Source organism: Salminus brasiliensis, chromosome 23 (assembly GCF_030463535.1).
Source record: "Salminus brasiliensis chromosome 23, fSalBra1.hap2, whole genome shotgun sequence".
Lineage (NCBI taxonomy): Eukaryota > Metazoa > Chordata > Actinopteri > Characiformes > Bryconidae > Salminus > Salminus brasiliensis.
In genome coordinates this window covers 10,391,824-10,406,823 of record NC_132900.1, presented here as the reverse complement: position 1 = coordinate 10,406,823, position 15,000 = coordinate 10,391,824, and the positions used below count along the sequence as shown (strand labels likewise).

The following is a 15,000-nucleotide window of genomic DNA, read 5'->3' as shown; positions in this document are numbered from 1 at the left end:
AAGAGTTTGTTCTGCTTTTGTTGGGGTGACAGTCTCTACTGTCCAGCTGTGAGGATCTTATTGCATTCAGGGACGAGAGCATTAGCAAAGTCAGGATGTTGGATGATGATCACCACCCCACCTCATCCCCAACTCTCCAACTCCTACTAAAAGTACTGGATGGAGCACCACCTGTCATTCCAGAGAACAGTTCCAGTTCCACTGCACCATAGCTCAATGCTGGGGGTCTGTATACCCCTTTAGCCCATACCTGGCATTAGGCAGCATGGTGCCAATAGGTTCATGATTATTTGCTCCAAAGAGTCCTATTCTATTGGCATTACTTCTCTACAGGGACTAGACAAGCAGTGTGTGTGTGTGTGCGTGTGCGTTCACTCAATACATTCATTAAAAGGGATGTCCACATATATTTGGACATATAGTGTACACCACCACAACTGTCACTGAACTACCAGTTCATTATACAGTATTTAGGATGACCATGGGGCAGCCATGCCCTGAAAGTTAGAGAATGCGGCCTCTGTGACCGGGCGTTCGCAGGTTCAATCCAATGAACCCACAGAACACGACCGAAGTGCTTTTGAGCATCCAACCCCCAACTACTCTCCTTGAGCTGCCTACCACTCTGGGCATGTGCGCTTCCCGTCCATAACCCAGTAGTGCTTGAATGCGATATAAGGAGAACGTCCCCTTTTAAACAAGACCATTTATGTTCTCTCTGTAAGAATACAGTTGCCCAGTGTTCTTTAACCCCCTAATGCAGCTAATTAAGGCTTTAGGCTTATTACATACTACGGTGAATTACTCAGTAACTACAGGGACTTCTGTACAAACTGGTGGGGCTATTCTGTGGTAATAGAAATCTGTAATACCACTTTCAGCCTGCTGGCAGGCCATAGACTTTTTAATGGGTTAAGTACTGATGATATCCACGGTCTGCTCAGAAAAGGCTGATGTATCGTCATATTCTCAGCAACCTTTTAGATTGTTTGCACATCATCTCCAAAATAGCAACTTTACAGGAGACGGGAAAAAAACTTTTAATGGAGGTCAATGGAAAAAGGTTTCATTCCAAGTCATTATGGAGCATTTCTAGTGGAGTTTTGACACAAGAACAACTGTGAGATTCAAAAATGGAGATTCAAGGTTTTTGGGTGACATTCACAATATGTGTGTATGTGTTTGTTTGCACACGCCTTTGTTTAGCTGCAAGAGGAACCCTTTGTGTGTGTGTGTGTGTGTGTGTGTGTGTGTGTGTGTGTGTGTGTGTGTGAGGAGTGAGAGAGATGTTAAAACTTTCGGCAGGTCGCTGCTGTGAAACTGAGATGCCTGAGTCAGCATTGTTACCAGTTATGCAAATTTGAAGCCATTGTTTGCAAATATGTCTTGTTGTGGCCGACGTTAAACCGACTACATTGCAAAGTTGAAAGATTCATTTGTTAAGCTTTTAAGGTTTGTCATTTCCCAGGTGGAACATTTTAGCATAATTCTAAATAAAGAAATAAAGAAATAAAGTCTTTTCTTTTTTCCTTCTGCGTTTGCAAAGTTTAAATCTAGATGACTAAGACTTTGTTCATGTCGTCAGTGCAAATCCTGTTTTTCAGCCAACCCGATTTGAGTGGGAGAGAGTTTCTGCAGTCTGAACAGCAAAAGGCTGCCTAAATCAGATGCTGTCCAAACAAATGTAGGCCATATTGGTATGTGGTTTCAATTGAGATTCAAATTCTGGACAGGCCACTCTGGTCACACTATTTTTGGCACCTGCCTAATGCCAGGCGTGGGCAAAGGGGGGGTGTGAAGCCCCCCAGCATTGAGCTGTGGCGCAGTGGAACTGTGTTCTCTGGAATGATGGTTGGAGCTGGGGTAATGAGGAAGAGGTGGGGTGGTGATAATTCAACATTCTGACCTCACTAACACACTTGTGGCTGAATGCAATCAAATCCTCACAGCAGTGCTCCAAAATGTTAGCAAGCTTTCTTCCCTGGACAGTAGAGACGGTTACTTTGACAAATGCAGGACAAACCAAACTCTTTTTTTGAATACCCTTAATTTCGGGAGAAACAATGAATGAGCAGGTGTCCCAATACTTTAGTCCATATAAGTACATCTCTGAATATGGAAGAGCCTGTTAGCCTTTTAGGCTAACGTCCTTTGGAGACATGGTCAGCGTCACATACATCAAAATCTATGCTCATGAATGCTACCGCTTGGCTAAGCCTAGCCTGCTAGTACTCTTTTATGCTTTATTACTATGGCAACCAGTCTTGATATGTGATCTGGTTTAAGAATTGGACCCATTGGAATGACAAACACCCTCTTTTCCTTTTTGTTCCGTTCTCCGTTATCTTTCTGTTATTTGTCTGATCTTTCTTTTCCTCATTGTCCATCTGTTTTCCCCCACCTCTCTGCAGGGTGGGAAGATCCCAGTGCGGTGGACGTCACCCGAAGCCATCGCGTTCAGGAAGTTCACCTCAGCCAGCGACGTGTGGAGCTATGGCATCGTCATGTGGGAAGTGATGTCGTTCGGAGAGAGGCCGTACTGGGACATGTCCAACCAAGACGTAAGTTCACCCTTCAGGCCGGGTCTCTCTGGGGGTCCAACTGTTTCACAACTGGACGTCACCCTTACAGCGACAGAATGTAACACATTACCACAGGTCATAGAGTGGCAGAGAGCGCCTGAATACGAGTGAAAACGCAAACACTGTGTTCCAAATGGTCCTTTATATTCCTTTTCCTTACACTGGAAAACCAGGAACACTGCACAACACACAATTACAGATAACAGAAACAGTTCCCTAATCAGTTCTTGGTATTGAAAAGGATCAGTTTTTAGAACAAAATTATAGATAACACAATTGGTCCCCTAATCACAATTCCCAATTAACACAATTCCCAGTTTTGTAAAATCAGGAGCACCAAACAAAGCATATTATAAATAAGACTGTTCTATAAAAATGGTCTCCTAATCACAATTCCCTACACTGAAAAATATACTATATACTTATAGAGACCTGGAATTGCCCCCTAATCCCTATTCCCTACACTAGAAATTTAGGAACACTATAGCACTATAACACTATACAAAGTAAAAAGGAAGCGGAGTTGTCACTTAATCAAATTCCCTAATAAAATAAAAAAAACAGCTCCATGTGAGCACTGAAAGTGAGCTGAAGCTGACCTCTAATCATTATTCTTTATATTGGAATATCGGGAACACCATATAAAGCACATTTATAGGAAAAAGAAATGGTCCCTTGGTTACCCTTATGCACATAAGAATACATCCTACAACAATAATATATCCTATAAACACTTTTATCTGATCTTCTATTCAGTATTTCATAAATTGGACAATCAGGAATACCATATAAAACACTATTACAGGAAATTGACCTCCAATCATTACTCCCTATATTGGAAAATCAGGAACACCATAAAAAGCACATCTGTAGAGAAAAGAAATGCCCCTTGAGTATCATTCTGTACACAGAAATACATCCTATATAGACACTTTTATCTGGTCTCCTATTCAGTATTCCATACATTGCACAATCAGGAATACCATATAAAACACTATTACAGAGAGCAGAAATTGCCCTCTAATCATTATTCCCTGTATTGGAAAAATCAGGAAACTGTACATAAAGTGTTGTTATAGGAAACAGTAGTGGATCTTTAATCAGTATTCCCTACACTGGAAAATCAGGAGTGTTTATAGGATGCTGTAATGGGGAACAGAAGTGGTTCTCAAAATTCCATTTCATACAGTAACGATGCACTGCTCTGCTCAGCACGCTGGGACAGCTAGTCCCATTCCGTGCTATGTGCCGTGCATTATGTATGGTATTCTGTGGCTGCTGGACTAGGATACATTGTTTGTACACTGCCTATTGTGGTGCATTGTGGGATTGTGAGGGTGCATTATGTTCTCCGACACGGTGAATAGAGCACACATCAGAACACCTTTTTTTGGCTAAACGGGTGACAGTTCCTCAGATTCTTAAAATCCTGTTTCTGTTTTTTACAGAAATAAGACAACAAAAATAATATTAATAGCAGTAATATTAACCTAGATTTATTAAAATGATGTCTTTTTTATTTTTCACAAGGGAGCATCCATAGTCCTGGTCATTGTGTGTGTGTGTGTGTGTGTGTGTGTGTGTGTGTGTGTGTGTGTGTGTGTGTGAGAGTTGAAAGCTCTCCAGCTGGAAGGGCTAACTGCGGGTAAAGGAGAACCATCTGTGTCCACTCACAAGTACAGTAGCGCAGGGCAGGCATCAGACACACACACACACACACACACACACACACACACACACACACACACACACTGCTATTTAGACATACAGGCTAAATGCCATGTTTCTACCAATGAACTGCCACTCAAACACATACTAGCTCACTAACTCACCAATGAAATAAATACATACATATTTAGTACATTTACTATAAGAACAGGAGGTTAATTTCAGATAAATAAATTATAACATTTTAATCACTTGTAAAATTTTGAATCATTGCAATAAATTACAATAACAATGAAAGTGCATGAAACATTTATATCAATTTATTAAATATTACATAAATTACTAGACTGACTAAGCCCTGCTTAATTAAATAGTAATTTCATCGTCACCATGCATACTTTTGCCCATATGGTGTATATCAGCACTGTCACGCAAAAACCTTGTATATCCATTTTTGCTGATTTTCAGTTTCGGACACAGTGTGAATATGACAGTCGTTCTTTTCATTGTGTCCAACATTTATGATTTTTTAATGAATAGACCAACAGGAATGCTCCAAAATGACCTGAAATACAAATCGTTTTTTTTTCCTTCTCCTGTAAAGCTACCATTTTTGAAATACAAGGTGTTTGTGTGACAGTTATAATATATTGTATTAAAACACTGAGAATTTCTCCACTGTGGGACTAATAAAGGATTATCTTATCTTATCTTAACTCATATTAACTATAATAACTATATTAACTTACTTAGGGGGTCCGCTACAGATGCCTCGTAGATGCTCACCTGCCATTCAACCAACATTCAACTGAAAATCTAAATAAATGAAATGCGCCTGAACTCTGAAAGCTAAATGTAAATGACTGTCTGTCGATTTAAGTTGATTCAAGGTTAAATTTAGGGTTAAGTTTAGGATTAGGTGTAGGTTTATAATCAAGAGTACATTCAAAGGTATTACACTGGTGTCCTGCATCCCAGCCCTGGCACAAGTGACTATGGGGGAAATAGCAGGGAAAGGGAGTGTATTGATTGTGTGTGTGTGTTTGAAATAATTGGACAGAGGATTGGGTGCGGTGCATGCAATAAAAAGGTGTGTGTGGTGTATTAGTGTTGATTGATTGTATGCAGTGTGTTTTTAACTGTGTCTTGGTGGTGGACAAAGTCCCAGGTGTATGTGTGTGTTGTGCGCTTGTGTGTACCAGGGATATTTAGGTGTGTGCTGAGAGGTTGCTTTTGTGTTAGGGTGAATTGCATTGGCATTGTGTGTGTGCGCATATGTAGATGCCTAATGCCAGAAGTAGTCTAGAGGGGTGTAAAGCCCCGCCCCCCATCATTGAGCTGTGGAGCAGTGGAGCTGTGGTCTCTGGAATGATGGTTGGTGCTCCATCCAATCCTTTTGGGGTGAGTTGGGAAGTTGGGGATGAGGTGAGGTGGTGATCATTCAACATCCTGACCTCGCAAAGGCTCTCACTACTGAATGCAATCAAATCGTCACAGCAATGCTCCAAAACTAGTAAAAAAAAGCCTTCCCTGGACAGTAGAAATAGTCCCTCCAACAAAAGCAGGATAAACACTTTTTTTGATGCCCTAGATTTCAGAAGAAACAATGAATGAGCAGGTGTCCCAATACTTTTGTCTATTTTATTCTACTACGTCTGTAGATTTCTGCATATACATATTACATAATTATGATGAGCCCTTCTGAGACTCAGTTCAATTCTGCAGCAAGTTTTCCACACCTCCAAAACACTTTCAGTAATGTTGAGGTCTGGACTTGATTTAGTCAGTCTTTTGTTCTGAGACCAGCAGCAGCAGCAGCTTCAGCAGGTTTTTTTTTTTTTTTGCTCTGTTTGGCTTTTCTCACCAAGAACATCTTGATCAGCGCCACATCCTTCCAGACCCACAGTGTTGAGAGGTCCTCCCACAGTGGACGGATGACCAGGAATGAGTGTGGATTTCAGTTTAGATCTAAAGCCAGAGTGGAGCTAGATAGAGATGATGGGGCAGTTTTGGTGGTTTACCTGGTCTTGCTATGGTTTTCTTAGGGGTCCCATTTCCAGGTTTGGAAACACCTTCCTTTCTTCCTTATGCAAGTCGATTGTCTTCTATACTCAACCTTCTCAGAAACAAGCATCTTCTGAAAACCTGAAAACCTTCTGTTTCAGGTGTGTTTTGAGTGGATATTAAATAAAAGAAGGGCATGTGTTGAAGTAGATATTGCATGGTGTTGGAGAGGTTCTTTGTAGTTTTGCTTTGTGCCTCTGTGTGTGTCTTTTCTCCAGCTGTCCACAGTGGGTAGAGCTCCAGAGAGCTGAGCCAAGCACACAGATGTTACCATCTCACAGCCAGACTACACACACACACACATGCACTGAAATAAGATGAGCATATATATATATACAGTACACCAGACAATTCCTGCACAAAGGAGCATGAAATGGCATGAAAATGTATAGTGGCAGACACACACACACACACACACACACACACACACTTACTCGCTCATATATACAATACAGTATATAGTATACATCTCAGCCGCTGTTATTGCTGGTCTAAATCACAAGAGTAAGCAATGATGTCTGCCTTGCACGCGTGCCACCATCCATCATGTCAGACCGTTGCCGCATACCACCCATAAAGTAAGTGTCTTTTCCAGCGTAAGGGCTTTACACACGCTGTTGCACTGAGGGGCTGCCTCGTTGTGCCTTTCAGGAATTTCTGTTGACAGCTGCCTTCTAGCTCATCGTCTTCAGCACGAGCTGAACAACTGAGCTGAATTCATGCTGATAATAGAGCTCTGAAAGCGCAGATCTAAGTAAGAAGGGGAGCCGTGCTGTTTTCAAGTGATCCCACCATATGAGCATCCTTCAGAATGAGATTTTGATAAAATTGTCCGTTTCCATAGAAGTAAAGTATTGGCAATGGAATTGACCGCTTTGGAGCTTCTGCTCATGAGCTTGAGGTCCCCATGCCCGATGCCAAGCACTGAGTTGCGCAGTCAGTGGAGGTACATTCCCTGGAGTGACCCCCTGACAACAGACAGACAGTCAAACTTCATGGCAGAACCCATCAAAATGTCCATTTCAGCTGAGGGAGCAGACGGGACAAAAGACAGTGACTAAAACCCTGGCAGAACCAATCAAAATGTCCAGTTCAGCTCGTGGAAGGAACAGACTGTCAAACCCAGTGGTAGAGCCAATTACAATGTCACATTTAGCTGGTGGGGGGGGACAACAGACCACCAAACTCAGTGGTAGGACCAAACAAAATGTCCATTTCAGCTAGGTTGGGGATGGTACAACAGACGGACAGCTGCAGAACTAATCAAGATGTCCATTTTAGTTGGGGGGAGGATGAAGGAACAACAGAAGGACAAACTCAGAAGCAGAACCAATCAAAATTTTCATTTTAAATGAGGGGTGGGAAAGGTGGGACAACAGATGCACACTCAAATTCAGTGGTAGAACCAATCAAAATTTCCCTTTCAAATCAGGGGTTTGGGGGCGGGACAACAGACAGACAATTAAACTCTGAGGCAGAACCAATCAAAATGTCCATTTCAACTTGATTGGGGAGTGTGGAGCCGCCCCTACCATCCAGTATAACTGGGATGAGATCCTAGGATGCCCTTGTGGCTGAATGCAATCAAACCATCAGCAATATTCCCAACATCTTCTAAAGTAAAGTCTTCTCAGAAAAGTAGAGGCTGTTACCGCAGCAAAGTGGGGCAAGATAAAGGCTCAGAGTTTGGTAGCTTCTCAAAGCTGGCCTCAAAGCACAAATATGACAGTAACTGTATATTAAATAATTTATTGTTACAGTGAAGACAGAGAAGAAGGCGCGGGTTTCCAGCGCTGAGGCATTAGCCAACGAAAGCAAGACAGCTTCTGAGCTTAAGCTTATTAATGAAATAGATTAGAAGGGTTAGAAACTTAAATTGCTTTCGGGTCTTGAATTAATAATAAAGGACAAATGTGGATCCTGAGGATGAAGAGCCGTTGAGCACCACAGGGCAAGATCACACAGCCCAGTTTCAGAAGATGGGGCGGTCTGGCTTCAGATGCTTCACAGGATGGATCCACACTGGCTGTAGCTGGTTAAACGTCAGTGTGGACACTCAGTGGCTGAACCAATCAAAATGTTCCTGTTAGCTGGGAGAGAAGGCGGGTCAAAAGACAGAGACAACAACTCTGGCAGAACCAATCGCAATCTCTGAAAACATTTCAGCTTGGTGGGGGTGGGATGGCGGTCAAACTCAGCTACAGAACCAGTCAAAATTCCCATTTCAGCCTGATGGGAGTGGGCAGGACAAGAGACAGTCAATCTCAGTGGCAGAACCAATCACAATGTCTATTTCTGTTGGGGGAGGGTAAAGGGAAGAGCAGATAGTAAAACTCAGTGACAAGACCAATCGAAATGTCCAGTTCAGCTGGTGGAAGGGGCGGGACAACAGACCCAATGATAAAAAAAACAGTGGTAGAGCCAATCACAATGTCAGTTTCAGCTTGGTTGGGGTGGGACAACACACGGACAGCTTCGGAACCAATCAAAATGTGGATCCTGAGGTGATGGGGACGTCTGGCAGACGTCTTCAGATGCTTTACAGGATGGTTCCACACTGGCTGTGATGTTGGTTACCCATCAGTGTGGAGTCAACATCTCATTATTTGTAGTGAGCAGAATGGCTTAAGGCTTTGTGACTTTGAGTGGGCTACTTTCAGCTTGGGTGTCCCGATTAAACTTCCTTTCCTTTCCTGTCCCATTCTGTCCTTTCCTGTCTTGTCTTGTCTCATTCCATTCTTACCTGTGCATCCTCCTTCCTGTCTTATCCCGTTCATTCCTGTTCTGTTCTGTTCTGCCCTGTCCTGCCCTGTCCTGCCCTGTCCTATCCTCTCTTCTTCTCTCCTCTCTTGTCCAGTCCTGTCCTTTCCTTTTCTGTCCTTTCCTGTCCCGCTGCTTTCTTTTCTTTTCTGTTCTTTTTTTTTTCCTATCCTCTGTCCCATCTTGTTCTTTCCAGTTCTTTTCTTTGCCCTGTCTTGTTTTGTCCTATCTTGTTCTTTTCATGTCCTGTCCTGTCCTGTCTCATCCTTTACTATCCTGTCCTATCCTGTCCTGTCTTATCCTATTCTTTCCTGTCCTGTCTTGTTTATCTCCTTCGTTCCTGCCATGTTCTTTCTTTTCTTGTCCTGTTTTGTGCTGTGCTATATTCTCCTGTCTAGTCACTTCCCTTTTTTACCTATCTTGTCCTTTCCTTTTTCTGTCCTGTCCCATCATGTTCTTTCCTGTACTGTCCTTCCCTGTCCCACCTCGTTCTTTCCTGTACCTTCCCGCCCTGTACTTGCTTGTCCTGCCCTGTCCTATCTTTTCTTCTCCTGCCTTGTCTTGTCCCATCTTATCTCTTTTATCTTGTCTTGTGCTGTCCTACCTTGTCCTGTCCTGTCCTGTCCAAATCACCATCCATGATTTTAAATGGTGTATGTATTCCACTGTACCCCATAGTGTGCTGTAGGAAAAGCTGCTGATTAAGCGCTGATCATATGTGCAGAGCCTAATTCCTGTGTGTGTGTGTGTGTGTGTGTGTGTGTGTGTGTGTGTGTATGTACATGTGTGTTTTTCTGCAGGTGATTAATGCTATAGAGCAGGACTACAGGCTGCCCGCCCCCATGGACTGCCCCACCGCTCTCCACCAGCTGATGCTGGACTGCTGGCAGAAAGACCGCAACGCTCGGCCACGTTTCACTGACATCGTCAACACCCTCGACAAGCTCATCCGCAACCCAACCAGCCTGAAGGCCGTCGCTAGCATCCCGTCCATGTGAGTGCGCAAGCACACACACACACACAAATGAATTGCTAGCATCTCATCCATGTGACAAAGGTCCGCATCAGCATCTGCCGACACTCAGAATAATGGTATTTGAATTAGACCGAGGGCAATAAATCTGAATTGCTAATGTGAGATACCTTCTAAGTTGTAAAAGACTATTTATAGTCGGACGCTCAGGTTGCAGATTTCAACAAAACACAGAAATAGAAAACCGTCCATAGAAACTGTTCAACGTTGTCAGCACGTTTTAGATCCGGCTGCATAAGAAAGTGCGAAGAGTGACTAAGTAAGACTAAAAATTGCTACATAGTCCAGTTAATCACTAAATGCAGAGGCAAAACCTGGACTGCTTATTAAATAAGGGACAGCACAAATCATTTGCATATATCAGTCTTAAAGGCCCAGTAACTTAAAAAGCCTGAATAATTCTAAGGCCTAAAGAAAGGTTAAAAATGATCACGTAAATATGAATTATTACTGTGTTATTACATAAAACCTTTTATCTCTATTTTTGCTGTTTTTCACTTTTTTACCAAATATGAATTTTGCAGTTGTCCTTTACATAGTGTCAAAAGTTTATGTTGATTAGACCAATAAAAAAGCTCCATTGAATATTAGGAAGGTTTTTCTTCTCCTGTAAAGTTCCCATTTTGGAGATACTGTATATTTAGCAAATTCTCTCTTTCTCTCCATTTCTCCGCAGGCCTTCTCAGCCGCTGCTGGACAGGTCCGTCCCCGACTTCAACACCTTCAGCTCGGTGGAGGACTGGCTGTCGGCCATTAAGATGTCGCAGTACAGAGACAACTTCCTCAACTCCGGCTTCACTTCCCTCCAGCTGGTCGCTCAAATGACCTCAGAGTGAGTCTGTCGCCTGTCTGTGGCCCCGCATAACACTGACACAGGCGAATTACACATCATATCAGATGAAACATGCAGAAAGGCAGGTTTAAGCGTTATCATTTAATAGAACGGGAGGTGGAGATTTCACAGATTCTGGTAGTAGAAGATGCTCGGTTATAGAGGTTCTGGTTCTCTCCTGTTCTGTAATTTCTCATCATATCACATATATCATATTGATCGGAGAACAGAGAGACCGATGGCAATTATTAATAGATGTGTTGGGATTACCCATGAATTTGAGAAGAGCGCCACATGACTTGCTGTGAAAGGATTTGAGCAGATTAATTGATTTTTTTTTAAAAAAAAAAGGGAAAACAGCAGGAGGCTTTCTATTTGAAAATGCAGCCTTGGAAAGGACAAGGAGAGCCAGAGAATTCCCAATAATGGAAGTGAAGTGAGAACTGAAAACATTTAACTTTAGATTCCTGCCTACACAGATACAGATATGGAGTAGTTCAACCATGCAAGCTGATGCTGCCGACAGTGAACTGGAGCCAACGGTCACCCATTCTTTCAAAAACAACATATGCAGCATTGCTTTTAGCACATACGCTTTAAGGACAAAAGTATTGGGACACCTATACTTTACACCTACAGAACGTTTAATGACAACCCATGGGCATTAATATGGAGTTGGTCGCCCCTCTGCAGCTCTAACAGCAGGTCTGGAACTCTGCAGTTATTGAGGCTCAGCACTCGTCAGTAACCCGCTCTGTAACTATACATGGTCTGTGGTTCCTGTGGTTCCTAAACGCTTCCACTGTTCAATAATACCGCTCACAGCTGATAGTGGAATATTTAAGATGCTAGATGCTAGCCAATGGTGACCCCTGTTGGCTAACATACGGGAATTAGCAATTAGCGTTCTCCTCTAAGCGTGGGTGGCTAAATTGTGAATTTAGAGGAAAGCTTATGTAAAATATTTGATACGGTAACACAAATAACATGTAAATTACGCAATTTTGAGAATGTCTACAGTCTACCCACAGGTTCCACCATTCTGCAGACTTTAGTCTAATGCACTAGCAGTGAATCAGTGGACGCGAGCTTAAAGAATAAGACTTCTACCTACAAAAACAACTGTAACCATTTTTATTTATGTCCTAATACATTATTGAATGGTACAAAGTGTTCCTGGCATGCCTACCGCTGTCACTGATGCTTTCACTGAGTTTAATGTCGAATCCTGTTACTGCATTCCAAAACATTTCTCGCTTGTTGTCTTCAGAGAACGAGCAGGGGATTGATTTCATACCTTTCCTGAAGTTATTTGGTTTTATCAGCCGCATTTACTCTCCAGCATGCGTGATGATTGTCCTTGATCTATTGAGTAACAGGCCTGCTCTAGGCGGTGTTCCTGTATCGTCGCTGGAAATATAAGCTCAGAAAGGCCTATAGACATGCTATGTTGGTCCCGGCCATGCCACCTTTTTAAGTGGACCTCACCACTGGGTCTGTGTGGACCACATTAGCTAGAAAAGTCTCTTTAAGTGGCGCTAACACAATCCAATCGAATAAGCTTAACAACATAAATACAATAATATTCTTTACATGCATCCCAGTCAGCCCGAATAAAGTTTTGTAGTGTCAAAACTAACCCCACAGTGTGGAGGCTGTACTTTAGCCTGGCTAGCTATCAGTTCCAATAGTGCTACACTCTAATCAAAAAGGGTGACAGTGCAGTCAGATACACTACAAGGACAAAAGTATTGGGAAACACCTCCTAACTATTAAATTCTTTGACATTAGCCAACAGGCGCCCCCATTGGCTATATATATGGCTCAATAACATAGTAACTAAGTTGCTGTTAGAGCTGCAAATGGGGAACTGACTCTGTATTAATGCATATTAATGCCTATGGGTAGAATGGGATGTCTTAAAAACCCCTGTAGGTGTAGTGGGTTGGTGTCCCAATAATTTTGTCCATACAGTCATTAACATGGTGTGAATCTGGAAGTTGTTCTTTATGTAATTTGATTACCAACAAAAATGCTCCAAAATGACCTGGAATAAAATCTTTTTACATTGACTTCCATTCAAAGTTGAGAAGGTTTTTCCTTCTCCTGTAAAGTCGTTTTGGAGATCTGATTTTTGTGTGTGTGTGTGCCTGATATTCTGATTGAAACTGTTTAACTACATAAAGTGATGTTCCATTCCCCCAAGCCAGATTAATAACTGAATAAAAAGCCTGTGATGTAAGATGATCAAGTGTCTGTTGCAAAGCATAAGAGAACCACTTAGCTACTTTTAGTCTTTCTTTTTTTGCCTGCTAACCCGAGTAGTGCAGCCTTCATGCCTCTTGTAATCTTCTGACTAAAAAAATGCAGACTACAGACACTCATTGTGTTCCAGTCATTAGCAGCTTTATTGTGGCGGGCTGCTGAAAGCATCTGTGGATATCTCGTAATGATGACTATTATTTTTTCTCACTGTTTTGTTCCAATTTGGTACCGCCAATAAATCCACCCATTCATACCCCCAGCAATAGCAGTGCTCCCAACACTAGGAGGGTAAGGACTTAGCACATGTTCATCGATACATGCAAAGCTTGGAGGAAAGTGTCGGGCCCCCAGCTCCACCACACCAGCTAAAAGTGCCATCTACCCATCCAGAGAGAGCACGACCAATTATGCTCTCTCTGACTGCGGCTGCTGATGTCAAAACAGCATTGCCCTAGATTCGAACTCCCGACCCCCGGGGCTTAGTGGTAGCCCATTCAGAGCCCCAAAATGTGACTTCTTTAACCTTGCCTGTTCTCATAAGCACCACATTGTCGTGGCAGGCGTTGGTTCCAGTATGTATTTATTTTCATATTAATGTTTTTCCAATGATCACATTGTCCACACATACACAATATGTCCAAAAGTATCCAGACACCCCTTCTAATTAGTGCATTTAGCTATATTAGACTATATAGACAAAAGTATTGGGACACCGGCTCATTCATAGTTTCTTTTGAAATCAGTTTTGTTGGCGTAAACGTCTCTACTAGATTTTGGGGCATTGCTGTGAGGATTTGATGGCATTCAGCAGCAACAATTCAAAATCCAGACCCCCGGGCCATAGTGGTAGCTCCAAAATGTGATTTCTTTAACCTTACCTGGTCTCATCATTTGAAGGCACTGAGCACTATATTGTATGTATCTGGGAAGTGTTTATATTGGCAATAAGTGTGTTTATGCTCGAATAAACTGTGTGTTACATTAGAACAAACTCCAGTAAACGTAAGTAAGATGGATGTCGTATTTAAAACAGTACTTTATATCTGTTGAACTATTAAGAACACAAATTTAGTTTCATTTGTCTGCTCAATGCCCCTCTAGCTATTGTAGAGATTTGCTCCGCAGAAGTAGCAGCTTACCTGATTTATCTTAATGAAGCACCGATTACATAAACCAGGTATTAGATGATAACTGCAATTAATGCTGGGCCTCCCTAAGGACAGATTTAATACTGGCTAAATCAACATATTTACATACATGCAATCATAACACTTTCTGTATTCATGCTGTTTGTATTTATTCTAATATTATTTATTCTAATATTAATGTTTTTCAGATGGCCTACACATACACAATATGTTAAAACATATCCAGACTTCCCTGCTCATTTATTGTTTCTTCTGAAATCAGTTTTGTTGGAGTAACAGTCTCTACTGTCCTGGAAAGACTTTTTGCTAGATTTTAGAGAAATATTGCTGTGAGGATTTCATTGCATTCAGCGACAAGAGTCTTCGTTAGTGATGTCAGGATGATCACCATCCCACCTCATCCCAACTCATCCCAAAAGTATTGGATGGAGCATCATCATTCCAGAGAGCACAGTTCCACTGCTCCACAGCCCGATGCTGAGGGGCTTTGTACTCTTTTAGCCCACCCTTGACATTAAGAATGGTGGCAATAGGTCTGTGTTTATCTGCTCCAGAGAGCCCTATTGTATTGGCAATACTTATCTACATGGACTAGACAAGCTGTGTGTGTGCAATTGCAATGGTGTCAGCAATGGGTGCAACTTCAAG

At 42.2% G+C, this 15,000-nt stretch overlaps 1 protein-coding gene across 3 annotated transcripts in view; it reads left to right on the top strand.

The window, feature by feature from the left end:
* The window catches only part of ephb1 (EPH receptor B1), a 305,121-nt gene that overhangs the window by 279,345 nt on the left and 10,776 nt on the right, over window positions 1-15,000 (top strand). For all 3 annotated transcript variants that reach the window (XM_072669348.1, XM_072669347.1, XM_072669346.1), the window contains 3 exons: window positions 2,412-2,561; window positions 9,875-10,068; window positions 10,784-10,939. In XM_072669348.1, coding sequence (XP_072525449.1) covers window positions 2,412-2,561; window positions 9,875-10,068; window positions 10,784-10,939 — 500 coding nt within the window. The remainder of the gene's footprint in view (window positions 1-2,411; window positions 2,562-9,874; window positions 10,069-10,783; window positions 10,940-15,000) is intronic.